The sequence below is a fragment of the Cololabis saira genome, chromosome 9 (genome assembly GCF_033807715.1).
Source record: "Cololabis saira isolate AMF1-May2022 chromosome 9, fColSai1.1, whole genome shotgun sequence".
Taxonomy (NCBI): domain Eukaryota; kingdom Metazoa; phylum Chordata; class Actinopteri; order Beloniformes; family Belonidae; genus Cololabis; species Cololabis saira.
The window spans coordinates 46739995-46765928 of record NC_084595.1 but is presented as its reverse complement, the minus strand read 5'-3'; the positions used below and the strand labels follow the sequence as shown (position 1 = coordinate 46765928).

Sequence of the window (25934 nt, the reverse complement as noted above, 5' to 3'; positions counted from 1 at the left end):
GATTCCGGCTGGCGGCGCCGCTGCATTAGGGTATACAGTTTAATGCACTTGCAAGATGCGCACGACTTTGATCATTTTTGTAGATCTCCCGTGCATCACAGCACACGAGAACTTTGATCCAGTTTGCCTGAACCGAGGCGTCTTATGGGCTCCCTCGTCAGCCTCCACGGCCGGGAGATGCTGCTCATCTATGTTTTAGATACCTGTCCCAGTTAAACTAACGCGGTTTATCTTCCCAGAGCCACCGGACTACGTCATCACCCCCAGAATGCATTGCGCAGGTAAAACATGGCGCCTCCCGCAGGTCAAAATATGTAATAAACATTGTAGATTTTTAAAGCAATTACATTATTTTATGTGTTTCTAACAACATATTTTAGTATAAGAGAACAATTGTGGCTTATTAGGGCCTACAAGTCTTAATAACCTTTTAAATTAATCTGTCCACATCAGATTTTCTAAATGACTTAAATAAATACTGACTAGTTCTCCCGTGCCTCTGTAGGAGCTATTTTCAGAACTTATTCATATATATATATATATATATATATATATATATATATATATATATATATATATATATATAAAATTAAAAAACTAAATGCAGCTGACGAAAACGATAATAAGGAAAAGAAAACATGAAAGAGCATGGGCAATGAAATGAAAATCAAAGTAAATTTAAGAATCACCTTCCTTCTGTCGTGTGTGTGTTTCGCACTGCTTTTCCCAAATTGTCCCAACTTTTTTCCGATGTGGGGTTGCAGTTTTAGTTGTTGAATAACAAATGCAACAAATGCACTAAAAAAAATGTATTTCCCAGAATTCCTTTTGTATATGTAGCTTTGTAAATGTGTGTTGTTTATGTCTCACCAGTCCAGAGGTTGGCGGGTGGTGGAATACCAAAGGCTGCGAGGTGGTGTCCAAACATTATGGATATACTGTGTGTTACTGCAACCACACCACCAATTTTGCTTTGTTGTTGCAGATTTATGAGGCTCAGGTAACATCTGCTAAACCAATAACTTTTGTTGATTATATTGTATATCAACTTTCAACAGCAGCTTTTGCAGTTATTAATACTGTGTATGTTGTGTGCTTCTGGGTTAGAGGAGCCCAAAGAATGAAAAAGCTCTGCAGGTGCTGACGTTCATTGGTTGTGGAGTGTCCCTCTGTGGCCTCCTCTTCACCTTCATCCTCTTCATTGCTGTGGGGTGAGTCACAGTCATCACAAAGTGCACTTTGAAAGCACCCAGGGTGAAAAGCATTTCATAAATCCCTTTCAGAATTCACATCAATAAAAGAAAGAAAAAAATCCGTCCAGATCTCCAAGTATTTCACCCGCAGGAAAACATATTATTATTACTACAAGATATGATTACATAAAAACGTAATTAAAATCATCCTCATCACCATAAACCTGAGGGGTGCTGTGAAAGCTTCACACACATGTTGTGTTTTTTGTCTTTATCTATGTGTTTGTCCCTGTAGTGTGCCAAAGTCGGACCGCACCACCGTCCATAAGAACCTGATCATTGCTCTGGGCGTCGCTGAGCTGCTGCTCATGTGCAGTGACTGGGCATCGGAGAATGAGGCGAGTCTCCATGGTTTTTTAAATTTGAAGTATTTGTTAGTTAATAGGCACAAAAATCAGTTTCATATACAGAGTATACAGCTCAACTGAAGTATTTATTCTAGTTAATATTGAATTGGGTTCTTAGTTGCTTCATACTTGTGGAGGAGAAGAGAAGAAGGGTGAGGGTGAGGGGCATATATATATATATATATATATATATATATATATATATATATATATATATATATATATATATATATATATATATATATATATATATATACACATATATACATAGATTGCTTTCTGTTTGTTTACATTTTAAACAGCATCTCAAATTCAAAATTGGAGTTATAAGTATTAATCAAATTGGTTCGGTTCATTTGGTTGTAATAAAATCTCATATTTTGCATTTACTTAAAAGATGTATTATGGATTTCAAGACACTCTAAACTGGTTTAAAAATTCTAAGCTACTTAAATTAGTTTTTTTGTTAGCAATGATCAAACAACTGTATTTTGAAAATACTATGCATTTACATTTACATTTAAAGAAATTAGTAGTAATTAACTTTGAATTGAACATTAGGATAAAGAAAAATATATCAAAATAATGTCAAACAGAATTCTCATGGTTTTATATGTGTGTGTGTGTGTGTGTGTGTGTGTGTGTGTGTGTGTGTGTGTGTGTGTGTGTGTGTGTGTGTGTGTGTGTGTGTGTGTGTGTGTGTGTGTGTGTACAGTATATATAGTGTAAATGCCAAATACACTCCTAAAAGCCCCCTGAAAACGTGACACCCCGATAGTTTCATGATATTTAGATATCCCATCACCCATAACTCTCATCACTTTAATTACTTGGCACTTAGAACTGTCTTGACTTGTGAGCAGTGAATAGTAGCAGAGAATAATGGATATTTGAGAATAATTTGTGTTGTTGTGTTATTCTTTTCATTAACAGACTGTGGTTTGCCTGAAAATAGAACCAAAGTGGCATCTTATTAAACTCAGTATCTGGTCATCATCACAACCTGTTAAAACACTGTATTGAATATTAGCAAACTGATAGCAACGTACTACTCACAGTAAATATGTGCCAATGATGTGTCCACCCTAACCACTCCGTTATTAGGTATCCTGTTATCCGTCCCACAGGCAGCGTGTTTCCTGGTGACTGCTCTACTCCATCTCTTCTTCCTGGCCTCCTTCTCCTGGATGCTGGTGGAGGGCCTTCTGCTCTGGAGCAAAGTGGTGTCTGTCAACATCAGCGAGGACCGCAGGATGAAGCTTTATTACCTTATAGGCTGGGGTAAACTCCACATATTATAAATGCATGTCAAATTCTCATTTTTATTTACCGACTTGTAATCTTTAATAGAAAACTAGACTATGCACTTTCTGGACGATACCTGAAACCGTTGGGCCTCTGTATCACTGCTTAAATGTCAGAACTACGGTGGCCGACAAGGGCCAAACGCACTGCAACGGCCTAACGCGTCTCAGTTAAGGAAAACGGCTTCAAGTACAGAAACGATTCAAATTCACAAACTCAAAACCAGGTACAAAAAGAGGAACGTGGTGCAAATGAAAAAACGTGCTGCAAAAAACAAAGACAAATGCAGCATCATCAAACGCTGCAAATAGAGAAACGATGCAAAGCACAAAACGATATAAAACAAGAAACCATCTTCAAAAGAAAAACGCTTCATAACCGGTCACTACAACCGGAAGTGCTCCAAACCTGCAGGGGGCGCTCTCGGCATAACAGCTCAATGGACAAACACACGGGATGTAGAGAGAGACCGAACAGCTGACTGTAACGTTAAAATATAATAAAGAAACGTCTCGTAATGTGCAGCGTTGTACAGTGATATAAACATCGTATATAAACATAGTCAGATAAAAATCACATTACCGTTCCCGCTGTATGTTTAAACCATGGATGTGGTTCAGTCAGCAGCGCCCCCTGCAGGTTTGGAGCACTTCTGCTTGTAGTGACACATTTTTTCATTTGCACCACGTTCTTCTTTTTGTACCTCCTTTTGAGTTTGTGTACGTCCAGCTCGTGATTCTCCATGTACTCCAAGCTGTGCAGTAAAACCGTTGCATAATACAGTAGTATATCAACATGAGCCTTTTCTTTAATGACTGGAACCCAAGCCTTGCTGTGACAAGCATGCACCCACATTACAAAGCATAGCATGAAGTTCATGATTGGATAAAAGCATGTGAATAATTAACAAAGAGCTTTGTGTCTCTTTATCTAGGGCTCTGTGGGTGCGAGCAAAATATGACAGACCATGCAAGACTTATTTTTTTCTTTACATCCAAACTGCAGCGTGGCGCTGAACTGAAAGATGGTGAATAGAATAGCAACATTTTCAATTTGTAACATCAAATAGTTCTTGACCTGCAAAGCACTTTCATGGGCCTGATAGTTCAATCTTGTGATTGTTCTCTTTGTAACTTCAATCAAAGAAAACATGACGTGATGTTATTTTATGTTCCACTGCAGCCTGAACCCAGTTTTATTTTTCTTAAACATCATGCAGCTGCTACTTTTAAGGTCCATAATCCATGTGAGTGTGTGTTTTGTCGTATGATGAGCTGACAAGGACAAACAGTCGATCTTCAGCCGTCGCTTTTGTCTCTCCATGCAGATGTTCTCAATGCTAGTTTTTAGACTAAACAAGCGCTAAGAACAGAACAGACAAAATATTTGGTGGAGCAGATAACACAAGTCTCTGTCATATAGATATGTCTTTAAACATGCCTGTTTTGTGAAGAACACCACAGTGCGAATGGCGAGGAAACGCTATGTAACCCAAATCTTTTGATGAAATCTATAACAAGACTCCTTCAGTTTTGATCAGCTTCCTGTGATTTTATTATTTACTGTTTTAATTGAAAGCTTAAGTCAAGCCTAGACACAGTTGCTCCACTAAAGACAAAAAAAGGTAAAAACTAGGCCCACACTCCCGCAGAAAGACGATGAAATTAGACAGTTTAAAATAAAATGCAGGTAAGCTAAGAGAAAACGGAGGAAAACAAATTGTCAATAAATTATCAAATTCTACAAGGACAACTCAAAATCTTCAACAGAAAAGTTAAATAGGCAAAGGACAGCTACTTTGCTAAACTAATTATTGAAAATAAAAATAACCCCAGACACCTCTTGTTTGCTATTGACAATCTAATCAACCCTGATTTGAATAAATACAGATTTTGAACTTCTGACCTCTTAGGTGAAGAATTTGTAGACTATTTCAAATTGATTGATTTTTTTTTTTTTTTAGAACCAGCATTTTCCTGGACCAATAAACAGTTTTCAATAAATGCCACTACTTGCCCTTTAGAACCCACTCCCACTCCGCTTCATGAAAATGTTTTATAAATCTCTTAAGGGTAAGCTTTTAACATTGTTCATTGCTCTATTCAGATTATTAATAACTATACATCTGTATCCAACTTGCCATTTTTCATCAAAAGTCTAGAGACTTGTGTTGATTTCTTAGTCAAAAATGTCAGAGATTTCAGTCTGATTTTAGGATGAACAACAATAGAGACAGCCTTATTAGGAATCATCCATGATCTTTTAGTACATTTTAGTCCTGATACCGTTGCATCTAAAAGCAGCCTTTGATACAGTAGACCAGTGTCTCCCCCCCTGGGGTCCGGGCCCCCCCTGAGGGGGGGCCAGAGATCTCTGGCCCCCCCTGGGGGGGGCGCCAGAGATCTCTGGGGGGGCGCGAAACTTTGTCTGCTTTGAGGATATGCAGTTGTAAAAATTATATTTACACATGTTAAATAAATAAAAAATCATAATAACACACCTAATGGAATACTATAATGGAATACTAATAATATATTTTGGTCATTTTAAAATACTACTATCTATCAGGATAAAGACTTAAAAAGGTATTATATTATATTATATTATATTATATTATATTATATTATATTATATTATATTATATTATATTATATTCAACATTTAATCATACTACTACTCCGACAGGTTGTTAAAGGAAAAATGTTAAAAAAATGTTGCTCTCATATTAAAAGAGACATTTGTCAGAAATATTTTTATGTCCTTGCAATTATTTTTTGTGTGTATTTTATACATTGGTGACACAAAAGGAAGGTGAGAAAAACAAAGTACAGGGTAAACCAAAGAGAAATGTATCAAAAAAACATAATTAATGTTCATTTTTTCAATTAAAGGTTTGTAACGGATAACTTTACTCTTTTGGTGCTAGTACGTACGGGTCGGGGGGCCGGCTGGTTTTAGACACAAGTAGGGGGGAAACAAAGAGAAAAGGTTGGGAACCGCTGCAGTAGACGAGCCAATCCCTGTAAATACACCTAATCACTTGGCTAGCCTCTTTGGCACTATTTTATGGTTCAAATCGGTAGAAGGGTTCTCATAAGTAGGGATGTGTGCTTCTTAGGGATCCATGAAATGAAATGTGGTGTGCCCCAAGGCTCAATTCTAGGCCCAAATCTTTTTATTGTATATATACTTTCACTTGGGGATGTCCTTAGGAGACATGGTATTATTTTCTGCAGCTAAGCTGATGACACCCAGCTGTATATTGTAACTTCTCCTGAAGTCACGTCAAATTGATTACCTTTTAATGGTATTTCTAAATCATGGATGGCAGAAAGCTTCCTGGGACTCAACTAGGACATGACTGAAGTTTTAGGTATCGGTCCTGAGGCTAAAAGAAACATTTTTTTTAAATCACATGCATTGACTTTACAAAATCCTGATCAAGTAAAGAACAAAGTCATTATTCTTGACTCTGAGCTTTGTTCTATGTTACGCATGTGGTCAAAACAGATATTTATCATCATTAGAATATAGCCAGAGTCTGCCTGTTTCTCTTTCGGGCCAACACAGAGATGCTGATGCTTTTATCAAAAGTTGCATTGATTCCTGTCATGCCCTGCTTCAGACCTAAGGTCCACTACTCCCTTGGATTTTAGTCAGAGTCGGGTAGTAACGAGTTACATTTACTCCGTTACATTTACTTGAGTAAGTTTTGGGAAATGTTGTACTTTTAGGAGTAGTTTTGAATCACTATACTTTGTACTTTTACTTGAGTAGATTTGTGAAGAAGAAACTGTTCCTCTTACTCCGCTACATTAGGCTACGTTGAGCTGTTACTTTTCTTTTATTCCTTTTATCCACGTACGCGTCAATCTCATGACATCACTGGGTGATTCTTTGGGAAAAATGTTAGTTTTTGCATGTTTTGTCACATTTACACAGACTCAAACACACACAGAGTTTCTATGAGTTCATGTTTGTTCTAGTTCTGCCTGGTTAAAAAAGAAAAGTACAAAGGCTGGACATTTTGTGCTACTTGTGCTTAATTTATTTTTTTTATTCTGTTATTTTATTTATTTTAATATTTATTAAAGTACTTGAATTTACTTTAAGATTATTTTAATTTAAGCTATTTTTTATTAATTTTAATTTATTTTATTATTTTATTGATTTAATTTGCCTGAAGATGATTATTTTGTACTTTTGTCTGTTTGAATAGTTGGGTTAAAAAAATAAATCAAACTTTACTCAACAGTTACTCAGTACTTGAGTAGTTTTTTCACCAAGTACTTTTTTACTTTTACTCAAGTAATTATTTGGATGACTACTTTTTACTTCTACTTGAGTCATATTATTCTGAAGTAACAGTACTTTTACTTGAGTAAAGTTTTTGGCTCCTCTACCAGCTCTGGTTGTAGTGGGGTCCATCCATCCGTCCTACAGTGGTGCTATCTGCCAGTCCACCCGCCTGAGAGGGTTTTTATCCCCTTGCTAGGCAGCCGGGGCCCCGGCCACTGGAGAGTAGATGCATGGACCCCAATACAACCCAGGCAAGGGTGGACCAAAGAGGTGGGTCTTAAATATTAACATTCAGTGCTATAAAATCCAGCACAAAGTGATATATGAATAAAGTTTGACCTGATCAAAGTTGATTTCTTTGAATGAACTGTTTTCCAGGCCTGCCTGTTCTGGTAGTTGGTGTGACATTATTGGTATCGATGGACAAGTATAAGTCAGACGTTCACTGTTGGCTCAGCGTGAAGACTGACACCATCTGGGCCTTTGTGGGACCTGTCATATTTGTTTTAGTGGTAAGTCATTCTCGCAGTGTGTTTGCACCTCCTGTACATTTGTTTTATCATAAACCACCATTCTACTGTAATTCAACAAATATAAACAAAACGTGTGAAATAAAAACTTAACTTAAAGATGTCAAATTATTTTATAATTATTTTGTAAATTTCTATCTATTTCTATTAATGAATTTCTGTTACTACTGAGCCAAAATAATTTCAGACAACTCTCGCAGTAAGTTTATTATAACACATATTTGGCTTTTATGACCTCTATAAATTATCTGCTGCTGGATGCAATAACTGCAGATCATAATTTCTAAATGTAATGTTTTTGTGTTAAATGTTAACCCATTTCACCTTTCCATCAGCGGAATTACCAGAATCCACCAGTATTTTATTTACATGTAAACTGCAGAGTTTACAGCAGAGTGACCTAAAAAGACATCAGACTATAAATTCAAATTCAAACTGCTGTGAAAGTTTAAGAAAGTTGTATGAAAGTTGTAAGTGTGGATGTCTATACACAGTACTACAATCTTTATACACAGTACTTTGCACCGAATGTTGCACTAGTTTGCACTAGATTGCACTAGTTTGCACTAGTTGCCCCCTGAAGGCCAGAAAATGAAAGAAGCAACACATTCCTAAAATTATTCCAAAACAACATTAAAAATGACAATATTGAACTTTTCTCACCACTTGTATGTTCTCTGAGAGGACTGAAATAGTGTTCATTTCTGAATACTCTTATACGCTGGAGTTTTCTCTTGAGCCCTACAAGAATTCCTGCTTCTTCACGTGAGCACGCTGGATCTGCTGTGGCACACTCTGTGTTTGGCGGAGGCCATGTTGATGCTGTTCTCTCCTGCCTGCAGGTAAATGCAGTTGTGATGTGTCGGGTTGTCATGGTGACTGTGTCCAGTGCTCAGCGTCGTGCTAAGATGCTCAGTCCAAGCTCGGCATCAAAGATGCAGGCCTTTGACCTCACCTGGTAAGATACAGTAGAATCTCTCCCTTCCTCTGCCCCGCTCTTCTTTTCAATGAATCTGTTTCATGAATTCCTTTTTCTTCTCACTCACTTTCTTTCTCTCACACACATCCACACAGAATGAATATTTTCTATTTGGTTGAACAAGCCACAGTCAATAGAGACATTGTGAGAGATTGGGAGTTCACTGTGGGAGTTACAAAGGCTTATCAACTTAACACCTGGTGCCAGTAGCTGTGTGTGTGTGTGTGTGTGTGTGTGTGTGTGTGTGTGTGTGTGTGTGTGTGTGTGTGTGTGTGCGTGCGTGCGTGCGTGCGTGCGTGCGTGCGTGCGTGCGTGCGTGCGTGCGTGCGTGCGTGCGTGCGTGCGTGCGTGCGTGCGTGCGTGCGTGCGTGCGAGCGTGCGTGCGAGAAATACATGTCTTTGTTTGTCTTTTTCTTTGAATCTCTGCTATAAATGTTTCCATGATGCATCATATATCCCCGTATCTGCTTGATAGTTTACATGATCCATGTCTAGACCATGACAAACAAGCAACACTGAAATTCAGGCTCTAACTTTCTGGGAGTCAGACCGATTGCTGAAGCTCTCTGGGCAGCAGTAGCTTTGTAATATACTGTTCCCATTCACTGAAGAGCCTATAGTTTTGCTGTCTGGATTATTTTATTAATGTCACATTAGGATAAAGCTGTGTGTGTTTTACCAAGTGTTACCTAATCCTGTGAAAATACGCCAGCCCATCGCACGTTAACTCATCTCTCAGGATTTTCTCCATTGACCGTTCATTCCTACAGAAATCGTCTATCTCTTAAAGCGGCACTATGTAACTTTTCCACCTTAATATCATATTTCCAGAGTCATTCTGATGGTATATCAACTTCCAACAGGTTTAATGACACCTCTGTCATGGTCTGAGGGGTCTGTATCGCCTTCACTGGCACTATGTAACTTTGAGGAGCATGGTAGGAACCCTGCCACACTAAAAAACTACACATTTTTACGGCTTTGACTGCTTTACGGCATACGTCACTTCCCCCTCCTTCCCGATTCGCAGTCGAGACGAAAATGGGCGGGGCGTGGAGCGCAGAGCTCAGCAGAAGCTGGTAACCCGTTGCCGACTTGGGGAAAAGATCGCTAATGGTTTAACTTTTCACCGCTTTCCTGCTCGGAGGAAGAACCACGGAGGCCAAGTATCTGAGATAACAGAGTAAAAGAGTGAAAGAGTCGTCGGCCGGCTTGGATCGCGGCTGTAACGACCAAACACCTTCCACACAGTAAACCACAAACACTCACACAGACCGGGGTCGGATCAAAACACGGGTTTTATTCCCCACTTCTCCAGCTAAACGCAGTTGCTGGCCAGCTCTCTGCGGTGCGATTAACCCCAATCTTCAGATAAAACTAGTTTGTTGAGGAAAAAATATTAACTCTATTTGTAGCTGCAGAGGAAAAAAATAATCTCACGAGGGAAAACAAAAATATTGCTCACGCCTCGGAGCCTCTTCAGCATAATATAGCAGTCAAAAAAGAAAAAGAAAAAAGTAAGAGTAATACAAAACATGTACTGTATGTTGTACTATTATACTAATTTATTGAAACACATGGCTAGTCAAACATTTACCAAAGCAGCTGCCAAACACTCCTAAACAAGGTAGCCTAAGACGTGGGTTGTGCAGAACTGCGGCAGTAAATCCTTACTAAAGAGTGGCGCTCCGACGAGGAGCTCCACTCTTTAGTAGGGATTTCATATGGATCCAAACCGTTAATAATAATAATAATAATAATTATTATTATTATTTTCTCCATATACCGCTCCCTGGCTTCCTTGTTTAACGTATCCCGGTAAATTCCAGTTCCTTTCCAGCAGTTTAACATCTTTTTTTTGCGTTCCATCTGTTCTGTTGGTGAAACAGAAAAGTTTGTCCCGTCTTCATTCGCTATCAAAACAAATGCACGCGACGGAACAGGATCTTTCCGGCAGTACGCGCTGGTGCTCATGGGAAACGTAGTGTTCTTTCTGGTAAAGCACTACCGCTTTTGTCCAAAAGATGCCGCCAAAGTCAACAAAAGCTGAAAGTTCCATTGTGCTGCTTTAACTGTGTCAACAATATGTCTAATCTTGTATACAGTAGTCCCTCGTTTTCCCGCGTTTTTTTACAATTGTTATACAAGGCTTCAAATTGCAGAGATCAGCCCCGCCCCACCGCCACCAGAGTAACTGGATCTGAACAGGAGAAAATGAAAAATGATTATGTAAAAAAATACAATAAGTACAGTAGGACAAATTGTGACTTGGGCGTATTTCACTGCTCTTCTGTATGAGCCGCTGCATCCTGACTCGCTCTGTAGCGTCTTTTTCTTCTAAAGCCGCGGTGCAGGTGGGTTTTTACCAGAGAAGAAAATAGTTATGGGTCGTTGTTGTCGCTTTTTTCTTCTGGGCAAAAAGATTCTTATAAACCGACATGCAACATGGATTATATCTGAGACTGTAATGAACGATTCATGAAAGGCTCCCGTTCTTGAGCTGCGGCTGAAGCTCATTGGTCGTTCTCAGCATTGTTGCTAAGCAACCAACGTTATTGACACAGGAAGTGAAGAAGCGGGGAGACTGTTTAGAATGCAGAACACGATGCACAATGCAAATCCGTGAAGCAGCGAGACGTGAAAGGTGAACTGCGTTACAGCGAGGGATTAGTCACAACTGGTATTTTTGAACTTCTGACAAAATTTCGTGTACACTTGCCCAGAAGGTTAAGTCAGGATGTCAGATCCATACAGACATTTGGAAGCAGCAGTGGGATGATCGGGGGGGGGGCGGCAGGAAGTTCTGGCCTGCAAACAATTCAGTTCTATTCAGTTCAATTCAATTCAATTCAATTCAGTTCAATTCAATTCAATTCAATTCAGTTCAGTTCAATTCAATTCAATTCAATTCAATTCAATTCAATTCATTTATTTATTTATTTATTTAGCCTTTATTTTACCAGGTCGGTCCCATTGAGACACAATGGTCTCTTTTACAAGGGAAGCCTGGCCAAGACAGCAGCTTTAAAACATTGAGTTTCAACAGTTAAAACAGACAGTACAGAATTACCTAAAACACCAAGTCAACACGAATAAAATAAACCGAATATAATCTGATCAAATCAGTAGAGCTAGATAATGGGGCTTTCATGAACAAGAACAAGAACCGTATGAGGCCGACTCTATGTCACTCATAACATTCTTGAATGATCCCAAAGAAACAAGATCCCTCAACTTCAGGGTGCTCTGCAATGAATTCCAGGAAAAAGGTGCAAAGTACATAAAAGAGTGCTTGCCGAGTTCAGTGCGAACCCTGGGGACACTCAACACATAACAATCGTTGGAACGTAGGGAGTAAGTGCTCTGGGTTCTTGAAATATAACCACACAAATATTGGGGAAGTACACCTAAAATGGCTTTATATACAAGAATGTGCCAGTGGGAGAGACGACGTGCAGCCAATGAGGGCCACTCAACTCTGCGATATAAGGTACAATGGTGAGTGAGGGCTTTACAACCTGTGACAAACCTCAGGGCACCGTGATACACACAGTCCAGAGATTGCAGACATTTGGCAGGGGCATGCATATAAAGAAGGTCGCCATAATCCAGTAGGGGAAGAAAAGTGGCACCAACCAACTTCTTCCTGGCAGCAAATTCAGTTCAGTTCAGTTCAGTTCAGTTCTCTTCAGTTCAATTCAAATATTTGTTTTTGGTCCCATCCTCCTCAGGAAGAGCAGCCATCTCCTTTCACTGCTCGGGGATCTGAGATGACAGGACAGAGAGACAATGATAAAGACGTATGCATACAAGAAGAGTATGCACACATTAACCTAGGCATTATCACAAACTATAAGCTTTATCAGACACATTTTAAACCTAATCCTAAATGTAGACATGGTGACTGCTTCCCGACTACAAACTGTTTTTTTATTAATCTGTGGTGTAAAACATCTGCAATCTAATTAAATCCATGCCCACACATGATGTGCATTTACGACTGATGGATGTCCTCTTTTTCTCTGTGTGTGTCGATAGGGCCGTGACCCGTCCCGTTCTCATCCTGCTGCCCGTCTTGGGCCTGACTTGGCTGTGTGGATTGCTGGTTCATCTGTCCGTGGTAGTTGCCTATGTCTTCATCGCTCTCAATTCCTTTCAGGTGAACGGATTTTATGTCAGTTTATTAATATTCTTACGTTTGTAGTGAAAGAACTATTTATAAATGCAGACAACTCATAGCTCACGCTATATGAACGAGGTGAACAGGAGAGTGCAGTTGGTGGGAGTTTTGTCTTTGTGGATGGTCATGTAATATAGTATATCAATGAACAGGCCAGCTGACAGTCTTGCCTGGGCCCGGGACAAAATAATCTAAGATGGGCCCCCCTGCGCCCGGATCTCTCCTTCTCCCTCTTCCTCTCTGCTCTTCCTCTCCTCTCCTCTGCACCTCTTCTCCCTCTCCTGTTCTTCTTCTCTTCCTATCCTGTTCCTCTCCTCTCCTCTCTCTCTGCATATGACAAGTCACAGGCATTGACAATAATGGTTAACATGAACAAACTACACAAACTGGTTAGTGCCAAATACACTCTTCATACAGTATGTATTGGAATTCTGACACTAGCAGGAAATAAATGAATATTTACCATTGTATTTTAGACTACTGCTGTTGTGACATGTTTAGATTTCCAAAGGCCATGCGCCGAACTTTCCTTGTGGCAAAATCATCTATGATATCTTTAAAGTCCAGTTTCTATCTATCATTTTTGGCATCCCTTCAGTCCATGCTGAGGTTAACAGTGAGAAAGTCGGAAGTCTCTAAGATATTTTAAGATATTTTAAGATATTTAGATCATTTTAGATATTTTGCGGCGCAGTATCAGGCCAGCAGAGATCATTTTAGATGCTTCCCGTGCCCTGGATGCATTAAGTGACGGGAACATTATTTGATAGGATGTTACTGGACTATCAAATTATGCTACCCCTGAAATATTTATTTAAAATGGATAATATGGGATTTTGAGTATTTGATCCTTCAAAATACACTACCCATGACATGAATTGCATTACACTTTGTGAACATTATACAATAAAGAGAAGAAAAAAAAACAATTCTACCGCTTTATTTGATATTCATTCAGTCATTCACCTTTATTTAACCAGGCAGGTCATTAAGAACACATTCTTATTTACAATAACGGCCTGGCAAGCGACAAGCACCACTTGTGGGGAAAGGAAGTGGTTTAGGGAGTAAAACACAGTAAAATTGTAGCTCTACAAAGGTAGAAAACCATTAGGGAGATTTTTCTGACAGGGTAGCAAAAATACAGACAGATAGACGCTATCGGTTTTGTGCGGCGGTAGCATTTTTCGACGAAGCAGCAGAAATCGACAGAACAGCGGCTCGGTCTGTGCATGCTCCCAGAGCGGCCGCTTCCCCACCGAGCTCGGCGGCGCGTGAGACGGACCTGCCACGGTGTTTGTGCCGCACCTGCGCCCGAATTGAACATTTAGACCAGACTATTTTGTTTTTGTTTTGTTTTGTTTTTTCAAATCCAGGGCTTTTGGAAAAACATTCGGGGCTTGAGCCCAAGTAGCCACTCCCTAGACCCGCCTCTGGTTGGCTGCGCTGTTTCTTACCTTGCTCTACGCTGACTTTATTAATTCCAGCTTCACCGTCAGCACCTTTTTTTAAATATTTGTGTAGAGAATCTTTGAGGCCTCTATTTTCTTCTTCTCTTCTTCTCTTTTCTCTTCTTTTCTGAGCACCGGACTTGTGCTGACCGGACATTTTGAGCGCACTGAACTTCAAATTAAATGATAACATCAAATTTTGATCAGCGGCCAAACCATTTTTGTGTTGGGGGTTCTTGACCACAAGGACAATTAGGAAGAAAACAAATAACAAGCTTTTATGTAACTCAAATACTACATATTGTTTCCACAAATAGGCATATTTTGAAACATTTTGAAAAATGACCCGTCTGTCCCCCCCTATCGGCGGGCGTGTCAATGAATGTAATTATAACATAAATTAAATATTGACCAATCAGAAGAAGGGGCGGGGCTAATTTACACCAATTCCATTCAAGGACTCAATACCGAGTCCGATGACACCACCCACGACTCTTTATGTCAAACCATTCAAAAGTTATGGCAGAAAATAGGAACTATCAAATATCGACCAATCAGATGAAGGGGCGGGGCTAATTTGCACCAATTATGGTCAAGGACTCAAAACCATGTTTGATGACACCACCCACCAGTCTTTATGTCTACATGCACAAAGTCCTGGGCTCTTCTGCCCCCTCTGGCCAGCCGGGGCCCCAGATGGGGTGGGGAGGATCCGGCCGGAATAACGTGATCCTTCCACGCGCTACGTCCGGCTGAAGAAACCCCACCCTGTCTGGTGAAAAGAAGCTGCTCACTCCTCAAGTTAAGGAGGAGACCTGAGCTCAGTGCAGGAACTCCCGGGGTTGGTAGAGGGAGCAACGCCCAGGAATGTTACTTAGGTAGGAGCACTAGGTGATGAAATTGGAAAAAATCGGGGATAAAAAAAAATATTAGAAAAGAAAGTAGGAACTATCAAATATAAACCAATCAGATGAAGGGGCGGGGCGCGCTTTTTGGCGTCTATAGTCGCCACGGTAACGCTTTTGACTGAGAAAAGTAATGCCCATCGTCGAAGGATGGAGACGCACATTTTGATGGATAACACACCTGGGTGCACGTTACGGTTCGGGCCGCATTAACAGCCGAAAAAATGTCATAAATTGCGCCAAAATTACACGATTAATTCAAAATGGCCGACTTACTGTTCGTTTTCGGCCATGGCGCCAAGAGACTTTTCTTTAAGTTGCGCCATGATACAGGTGTGTACCGATTTTCGTGCATGTACGTCAAACCGTATTATGGGGGTTGAGGCACAAAGTTTTCTAGGGGGCGCTGTTGAGCCATTAGGCCACGCCCATTAATGCAAACCATTAAATATCACATTTTTCGCCAGGCCTGGCTTGCGTGCAAAATTTGGTGACTTTTAGGACACGTTTAGGGGGAAAAAAGGCCCTCATTTTGTCGTAAGAAGGAAAAAAAAAAACGAGAAAAACGAGAAAAATTATTCCTACAGTATTCATACAATAGGGCTTTCGCACTGTCAGTGCTCGGGCCCTAAATATATATATATATATATATATATATATATATATATATATATATATATATATATATATATATATATACAGTATATATATATATACACATACATATATGTGCCCTGAATCTTACATACATTCTTACATATAACAAGACGAGTTTCAATAAGCTTACTTATAAAACACCCATAGGCCTACTAACTTTAATAACTGTTCAATCCAGTGATATAATACTTAATTATATGTAAATATAAATATAGTCAAAATCAAAACAAATCAAAGCAAACTAAAGAAAACAAAACAAACGCCCAGCATTTAGTTGTGCTACTATGTATGTATATACTAATAGAAGTAATTATAATGCATAGTATTACATTATCATTACTTTACTATAATACTAAAATATAATAGAGAAGATTTTTGTGTTTATGAGTCAGCCTCATTCAGCTTTTCCTTTTGGTTTGGCAATATAACTTTTTCAAGCACCATATCTTCTCGTTACATTTATAATGCAGACTGTGTTCTCATGCACGTGTGTGTGTGTGTGTGTGTGTGTGTGTGTGTGTGTGTGTGTGTGTGTGTGTGTGTGTGTGTGTGTGTGTGTGTGTGTGTGTGTGTGTGTGTGTGTGTGTGTGTGTGTGTGTGTGTGTGTGTGTGTCTTTGATGGGGGAGGAAGCTGCTGTTGCTTTGAACAACGGGTCGTACCACATCTACCTCCAGCTCTCCTCCCAAGATAACAGCATTCATTTCCTCTCTGCTGCGCTTTTCTTAACTTGTCTTTTTTTCAGACTCTGTACCCATTTTTCTAGTACCTTTCTGTAATTCTTTTTCTCCCTTTACATATATCCTTTCTTACCCCTCCAATACCTCTTTGCCATTCCCAGGTCTCCAATTAATCAAAATGAGCTAGCCCCTGGATGACCCCCAAAGAGCTGCTAGTTAATTTAGATTTACTGCCAGTGTCCAGTTGAGGCGAGATAACACTACAGTAGGAGTTCTTCCAAATGTAGGTAGGAGGATGACAATGAGCCTGCCCATCTTCTTTTTTAACAAGAAATAAAATAAGAAGTAAAGACAGAGAGGGAGCAAAGGGTTAGGACTATGAGGACAAACGGGTGTTGTTTATGAAGAGGCTAAATTTACTAGAAGTTATTGGACGGTGGGGTTTAAACACCATGAGAGGATACCTCAAGTCAAGGTGTGTGGGCATGTTCCTGTGTCTTCTCCAAACTAAAACTTATGTATACCTTTACAAGACTAGTATCTAATGTAGTCTTAAGAACACCCCACAGACCTGACTGTGAATGTACTTACTTTCTAAAAACAGACTGTATATACAGCACCAGTCTGGATGCACCTTCCCTCTCATTTGTATGGGAAAGTGTGTCCAAACTCTTGATGGGTAGTATAGATATAGACACATATAAGGCTGTTTGATAATAAGAAGCACCTTTGTAGGGATATGTGAGGGTTTGGTCGCTACCATCTGAGCCTGCAGAGAACTGACTGTTCATAACTTGAGGGGCTAATACTCCTCCCCTTCAACTTTATGGCTGTGTGTATCAGACAGGCTAGTTTTGTTTTAAGTTGAACAGTTACCATGCTGACATGCCGTACCTGACCACACCTTCCAACACAGCCTGATATAATAAAAACATAATCCGTAAAAAGTAAATTCTCTGCTGTACACGAGAACACACACTTTCAAAATGGTCTTTAAAACAAAAGGTGAACTATGTGACAGCAGCTTTTAATGATTTAAAATTAGCTCTGTGTTGGTGAATGCTCTTCAGTGCACTGCTGACAGTAGAATTCACAATACCTGTTTGCATCATTGTTTGCACTCAGACGTCAAGGATAAATCATTTGTTTTTTTTGTAACAGGTTTCATAAATATTGGTCAATAATTGAAAGCTCAGTGTAATTGAACACTGTCTTAGCTACTGCAGGAAGTGTCTCCCACTGCGGGAGTTTCAAACTGTATTTAAAAAATACAGTGTTTGTATTAATAAACATATTAAAAAACATATTAATAAACATTGCTGAATGCTTTAGTATTGCACTGGTGGGTATACATCCTGTTTGTTGTGGTGTTCATAAAAAAACAGTATGTCAGTCGATATCCAACGGAGACATGTATATACATGTATACATCTATACATGTATGTATAGACACTGTGATGATCAGAGAGTGTGACTGCAGGACCAGACGCAGATCCCATGTCATCGTGGGCCTTTGCCTCAGGGGATGCAACCTCCTGGCACTGTGCAAGAACTGCGTCACCTAGTGACACTCGTCACAGGCCTGCCATTTATTAAAGGAGCTGTATGTAAGAGCAATAATAAAACGAATCATAAAATGACCCCGATATGTCAACAGACATTTAAAAATCATGTTCATTTCAAATACTTATGTCACTGACAACAGCACTCAAGCCAGGATATTCCAGTTTAAAAAGAGGAGTTGCAGCCCTCGACTGATGTTTATGTTGTCATTTTTTGTTTTGGCCTGAAGCTCCACCCTCCACCTATCCCCCAATCACGAAGTCAGTATTGTTTCGGCATCTGGGTTGCCAGCTCGGCTCTAATTATCGCAGCCATGGCAGCCTACGTTCCTGCTGCATTCTGCAGCCTACCTGGCAACCTCTGGTCGGGGGGAGGAGGGGGAGGGTACACGCATCTCAACAATATTTTGAAAGTGACTGCAGTACCAGTTTTGGCCATTTCTTACAGACGGCTCCTTTAAGTACTGGTGGACCGACAAGGAGGCACATGCAGAGTGAGCATAGAAGCTGTCTAATCCACATCCAGGAGAACCTGTAGATAACCCCGGACACCTGGCAAAGTACAGGAGACACAGTCTAGTTCCCTCTCCCTGCACCATAAAGAGGCCCCTGCCCAGCAGTGCCCATATGTCCTCTGCTTGGAGGGGCTGCCGTCACATGATGCAAGGTTTCATTCTGAGGGCCTCAGGCCAACTATGAGCTGCCAACCCCCTTGATTGACCACACCCATGTTTGAGGCTGCCCAGAGGTGAGTGCCATACCTTCAGCCCCAAATGGGATGAGAGGTCTACCCTCACATGGAGCAGCCAGGACTTCATCACTAGGAGGCTGCACAGTATAGGGAACCAAAACCTTGTCGGCCACCTGACCCACGAGGAGAACCATGTAGCCCGAAGCCTGCACCCTGTTCATTGTTGGTAGTATCAGAGGCACTGGAGAAAATTCATAGAGGGAATCATCTGGCCAGGTGGCTTTAGGGGTTCCAGGCCTAGTGGGAAAACCAAAGGAAGACTCAAAGAGTCAAACTCTCCGAGGCAAACAGGTCCATCTCAGCCTCCTTGATACCATTTGCACCACCAGGAGATACAGTCACCATTCCCCAGGGTGGAGCGTCTGGCATAACAGGTAGTCTGCCACCCAATTATTCCTGTTTGGCAAGTGCTCCCCTCTCAAATGGGGAGTCCACAGCAGCTGTGTCTCCCAAGTTGATATTGTGACATTTTGAATTTTGTGACAATGATCGACCATTTTGTTCTGTTCAAGTTCCATCTTGAAATAATCCAATTTAGATGAGGAATTGTCAGTGTACTTGGCTAATCCTAATCCAGTCCCAATGCTCAATGCCTCCTGTGTGCTCACCACATACAGTTGCAAAGTGCCTTGGGCCTTGATGTAATAAGGGTCATGTCAATTTTCACATTTGCTTGGTGCCTATGAACCTAGATAAATTATAGGTAACTAAAAAAACACCAGCTAGAGAAGCTGTTAGCTTACATACTGTAAAGCTGTGGCTGCGCTCGCGACTGGGTGCTTTGCTTTATGTGGCTAAACTTGAGCAACGTCCTTTCTGTAAAGACACATATCACTCTACCTTTATCAATGGTGCAGTCGGGGCGTTTAAGAAATGTAAATAGCCCGTTCACTGAACCGACAACAATCACATGCTCCTCCATTTTCACTTCTCTTCTCCACTGCCCCCCCCCCCTAACTCGCAAACAGAAAAAGTAAAGTTAGAGATTAAAAACATAGATTAAGTCATTGAAAAGCATATGCTTGTAATTAATTAATCGCAATTAACACGCTAATTCGACACTCCTACTTTTGTTATGGCTCGGGATCACATATATATGTATATATATATATATATGTATGTTTGTGTGTGTGTGTGTATTTTTGCACCCAGTAATATACAATACTGTATATAATTGAAGCCTTTGAAATAAGAAATAATAAACGTGTTATTCAAACAAGGGAGATCAATTTTAGACCAAATGAAAGTGTTGTATGAAAGCCGCTCTGCTGAATCCAACTGCAGCTCTTTCTGGGGAGAGGAATGTCGCACAGAAGTGAATAGAACGGAATTTGCAATGCATAGTTTTCTTTTTTGTTGGGAGAGAGAAAAGAATAGTTTGTACAATACTTTGGGACCTCAGTCAAAGTTTTCATAATGAAGATTCATGTTGCCAATAAAATGTTTTTCTCTTTCATACCTATACTTCCCATCTCCACAGGGCCTCTATATCTTCTTGGTATATGCTGTTTACAACAGTGAGGTAGGAAAGCATGCATTCTATTGTTAATACTGCTGTCGATTCTGCCGCAGAATATCAGAAAGCATCTTTGTAGTGTATGCGAGGCTTCGTGAGTATAAAGACTTTCTGTCTTTAGGTGAGGAATGCCATAAAGAGGATCAAAGAAAAAAGGAAGGCCTTATCTTTCACAGTGAGTGAGCAAAAAGCATGTGTGCCAAATTTCCTCCTTAATTTATTTTTGTTAACAGAACTCAAAATCTGAGTAATAATTGGATTGTAATGTATTTTAGAACTGCTCCCAGCCAATGAGCTTCCTACCTTCGCAGAGGGCTCCAGTCCCCTCCTGGAGCCACAGTCCACCAACCCCCTCCAGCCCAGAGACCAGTGAGACTTCAGGACCCATCACTTCCACATCCATGTCATTGGTCATCAAGAATGGTAGGCTGGCGTGACATGTTCTCAACTCAGCCGTACTCAGCTTTATTGCTTGATAAACTGTATTTTCAAAGTTGCCTACAGTATATTGCCGTGTGTTTGGCTTCTTTTGATGTATATTCCATTGTCAATGCTACAATATTGAGCTCAAGAATGTGATTCTAAAATTGTATTTATGTATCACCATGTAGCTCTCTTCAGGCAATACAGACACAGGTCGTTCTTTACAACAGGCGTTTATTGCTGGAGCTCCTGTGCATCCACCTCCTCATCCTCCCTCATCACGCCGTGAGAATTACATAAATAACAATTGTACAGCATGAAACAAAACAACCCTTAGCATACATGTACAAAAGACACACACTGTATCTACGTATAACAAAATACCTTGTTGGCCGCTTGTCGTGAATAGAGGTTCCTAGAGTCTTTGGAAAGTCCATTGACATCTGCTTTGGCTTCAGAAGTCCATAGATATTACTTGTAGCGAAGTCCAGTGAGAGATATCTGCTCTGTTGTATGGATCTAGAACAGTCTCATAATTCGCAAAGGCACACACCGTTTCACAAATGCACAGGACAAAATTCACAAATGCACACACCGATTCGCAAATGCACACACCAATTCGCAAATGCACACACCGATTCGCAAATGCACAGGACAAAATTCACAAATGCACACACCGATTCGCAAATGCACAGGACAATTCACCTAAGACCCTGCAGCCGACCTAAAAGTCAGGCAGAGATGGCAGGCTGTTAACCTGTACTATCTAAACGTTGTGAAAATTGTCCTGTGCATTTGTGAAACGGTGTGTGCATTTGTGAATTTTGTCCTGTGCATTTGCGAATCGGTGTGTGCATTTGCGAATTATGAGACTGTTCTAGCTCCATACTGTTGTGCCATTCGTGTTTTTCGTAACGTGTAAACCAAAGCTAACTAACTAGCCGTAAGCTAGCGCAGCGAGTAAGTGCTCAGGCAAAAAAAAGAGAGCAGCACGTTGCAGCGTCGCTGTGGACAGACAGGCATGCCTAATTGTTCTTAAGTGTAACAATTAACATCAATTTACTGTTCTATTAAACTTCAATTTTAACTTCACATCAAATAAATTGTTTATCTTTTTAACACATGAAAATATGAAATCAACTAATTGAATTATGTACCATGAAAATAGAATATTTTGCAACGGCACTTACACACCAGTTAACAACAAAACAAATCTTAGAAAACTACATCAAGTGAAAACCCACAATTTCCCCAGAAGAAGTGACTTTGATAGTGGGGAGAAAAACAAACGCGATGGGAAGAAAATTGGATTTGGGTGTGTGACCACCGCTTTAAACAGGCCGAGTGAGGATAGACAGAAATGGTGTGAAAGAAGGATACCAAACGTTAGAAAATGGGGAAAGTCGTCCTTACCAACAGGTATCTGAATAACGACACTGTACCTTTTTAGTTAGATAACAAACTGTTGTGGTCGTTAAAGCACTGATGATGTCAGGAATGGAGATGCAGGGGTGGAGCTACGTAGCAGAAGTAGTAAATGCATCTCAGATCATATCAATTTAATAAATGACTCCAAAGGAATCATCCATGTTTTCATTGAACTTGGACACACACACGGTGGAGACATTACAAATGTGCATTTTCCTTGCTTCACTAATACTCAACACGGCTGTATCCTTGGGGCAACAAGCAGTGAAGAGCAGGAGGCTATCTTTGTGCAAGAGCATTATTGTTCCTTTACTTTAATTCAGAAGTGAATCTGTCAAAGACAATAAACATGTTGTACAAGAGAAAGTATTTCTAAAATGGTTTGTTCTTAAGTACACAAAAGAAAAAATTACCATTCAAATCTTTGACTCATCTATTGTTTTATGAAACACAACAGTCACCCAAAACCCATGACCACAAAACAATCTGGTAGTTATTTTGTAAAACAATCTAGCCGGGACTTTGATTGTACTGTACGCTACGAGGCGTGCATCTACGGCATACAACGCCCCAACTGTTATCAGGGTGGAAAGTGAAACAAAAACTGTCACATTTATCATATTTTTGGTTGCAAATATCAAAGAATATTGTCACACATATTCTGGTTAGTGCAGTCATCATTCTGCTTTGTATGAAGGAACCTGAAAGCCATGAATGCACAATGGATGTCTCCTATTCAGGAACTAGAGCCATAAAAAAATAACAAAAGTCAGAATTTTTCTTGGATATAACACCAGTGCTGTGAATCTTTGAGTGCAAATTGCTAAAATATTGTCAAAAATAAAATAAAGAATGAAAAACCTTTACCCTGGGAATCTGAAGCTGTAGTGTTTCATGTTTCAGAATATGAACAGGGATTAGTTTTTTCTTCCTCATGTCCACTTCTGCCGTAAAACTTCACTTCGGTGTATTTGCTGCCCCTTTTTACATGTCAAGTCACCATGGTGGACATAAAACTGCACATGATTGCATTACTGTTCTCATCATCATCATCATCATCATCATCATGATTAGGGGTGGGACGATACGGGTAACTCACGATTCAATACTGGGGCGATATGTGGCCCACGATAACGAAAATATCACGATACACGATATCTACAATAATTGATAAATTGTAAGATATTTCATCAACGATATATCACGATATAATAATAATAATAATAATAATAATACCTTTATTTATAAAGCGCTTTTCAAAAACAAGTCACAAAGTGCTTTACATGCAATTAAAAACAGGAAACAAACACTTACAATATTAAGATAAAACACAATTGAGAGATAATAAAAACAGACAAATAATACAGTCAGTTAAACATAAGTCTAAAATAGTATAATCTATAGTAATCTAACCGGGATGAAATAAATGCATGTATAACTGTCTCTAGGTTTTTAGATGAAAGAAATTACCTGATTTTTGATATTTTTCTAATTTGGAAGAAGCATGATTGGACAACAGAATTTATATGCTGGTGGAAATTGAGGTGTTTGTCAAAAATAATACAGAGGTTTCTACAAGAAGTGGTGATGTTGGATGAGAGGGGAACAAGATGGGAAGAAATATGTTTTTGCGATGAGTCTGGGCCTATGATGAGGATTTCTGTCTTCTCTGAGTTAAGTTGTAAAAAGTTTGATGCCATCCAGTTATTGATATCTGCAATGCACATGTGGAGGTTATTTAGTTGATTGGAGTTTCTATTATCAAAGGAAAGGTATAATTGTGTATCATCGGCATAGAAATGGTATTTAATGATATATGTGACTGAAAAAGAAAAAATACGCATAAAAAGGAAAAGGTCTGTAGTTATGCATTTATTAAATGCCAAAACTTCATACAATGTACAAAGAAAGTGCATTTGTATATTTCCTCACTGCCTCCTAGGCTTGTAAATCTAAACACTGTACAGTTGTACGAATTTAAAGTGCATGAACAATAGTGCGGTGACAACCACGTAAATCCATTATGCGTGTTGTAAAAAAATATCGATATTTGCCGTCAGTTTACCGATTATTTATTGCGACAGAGAGCGCAACAATATATTGCAATATCGATTTTTTTCCCCCACCATTAGTCATGATGCTCCCTCGTGGAGGGCTGGTCACAGCAGATCATAGTCCGCACATCACTACAGAATTTGTTCTGCTGACACAAAAGGGCTCATTGTTTGAGAGAGGTATGACAAGCCGCGCAGAGCTTCCAACAAAAAGGAGCAAAAGAATACAACTCTGCAGAATGATCATGTGTTCTCTTCTCATTCGGAATGTTTGCTTTATTGTTCCTGTCTTTGTGTTTCATACTGCTTTCTTTGTGTTGTACCCAGCTATTTACCTGAATTAAACAAATGTGGATCCTGAAAAAAGAGATGCAAACTTTAAATAAGAAAAAACTGTGTTTCATGTCTTCTTTCAGAGAGTTTCAGAAAGGGAAGCCTTGTGAGTTTCTCCGTGAAACCAGCATCAGGAAACCAAGTGAGTAACCTGGAGGCTAGGTGGCCGCACACCGTCAAAATCCATCATTATCATAAATATGCATGTGTGCTCTTGTATTTGAATAGTTTGTGCAGCTGACGGGGTTCAAGCCTTCAGGTACAAATCCGACATCGTCTGACGCCGGTCTCAGATCATCGCTGGGTTACAATCCAGTCAAAGTAGAGGTCATACCATCAGTTTAACGGCAGCACAAGTTCAAGACAATGGAAAAGAAAGAGAAGCACAAAAATACCATGTCTAAGAAAACGTAACACAGGAGAAGAACCTATTCTGGGCAAACATACAGATGTTTAAAGCGACTGCAGAATGTTTATCGCAGCTGTGTACAACCACCCGTTTTTTTTGTTCTTTTTTTGTTTCATTTTTTTTAAATCTTTCTAAACCAGATAATGGCTGTGTGCCTTTTCCATTACTTTCACTTCATACTTGTTTTATTCATTACGGGGGCTGACGAGGGCCAAACGCACTGCAACGGCCTAATGCGTCTCAGTTAAGGAAAACGGCTTCAAGTACAGAAACGATTCAAATTCACAAACTCAAAACGAGGAACAAAAAGAGGAACGTGGTGCAAATGAAAAAACGTGCTGCAAAAAACAAAGACAAATGCAGCATCATCAAACGCTGCAAATAGAGAAATGATGCAAAGCACAAAACGATATAAAACAAGAAACGATCTTCAAAAGAAAAACACTTCATAACCGGTCACTACAACTGGAAGTGCTCCAAACCTGCAGGGGGCGCTGCTGACTGAACCACAGTGTTTACATCCATGGTTTAAACATACAGCGGGAACGGTAATGTGATTTTTATCTGACTATATTTATATACAATGTTTATATCACTGTACAACGCTGTACATTGTATCGTCTGGTGTAAAATATAATAAAGAAACGTCTCGTAATGTGCAGCGTTTTTTTTCCTTTTTGTACCTGGTTTTGAGTTTGTGAATTTGAATCGTTTCTGTACTTGAAGCCGTTTTCCTTAACTGAGACGCATTAGGCCGTTGCAGTGCATTTGGCCCTCGTCGGCCACCGTAATTCATTGATGTAAACACAGCTTGTGCTCTACTACTGTTGTTCTCCAAGACCAGCTTGGTTTTTAACGTCCAAACTAAATAGAT

The 25934-nt window shown here is 39.8% G+C and overlaps 1 protein-coding gene across 1 annotated transcript in view; it reads left to right on the top strand.

Annotated features, from left to right (window-relative positions):
• The window catches only part of adgrd2 (adhesion G protein-coupled receptor D2), a 72469-nt gene extending 47204 nt beyond the window's left edge, over positions 1–25265 (top strand). Inside the window, exons 13-24 of the mRNA XM_061730199.1 lie at positions 874–1000; positions 1108–1211; positions 1489–1591; positions 2728–2881; positions 7583–7716; positions 8577–8692; positions 12752–12872; positions 20378–20419; positions 20535–20588; positions 20689–20836; positions 24735–24793; positions 24880–25265. Coding sequence (XP_061586183.1) covers positions 874–1000; positions 1108–1211; positions 1489–1591; positions 2728–2881; positions 7583–7716; positions 8577–8692; positions 12752–12872; positions 20378–20419; positions 20535–20588; positions 20689–20836; positions 24735–24793; positions 24880–24996 — 1279 coding nt within the window. The 3' untranslated portion in view covers positions 24997–25265. The remainder of the gene's footprint in view (positions 1–873; positions 1001–1107; positions 1212–1488; positions 1592–2727; positions 2882–7582; positions 7717–8576; positions 8693–12751; positions 12873–20377; positions 20420–20534; positions 20589–20688; positions 20837–24734; positions 24794–24879) is intronic.
• The last annotated feature ends 669 nt before the right edge of the window (positions 25266–25934 follow it).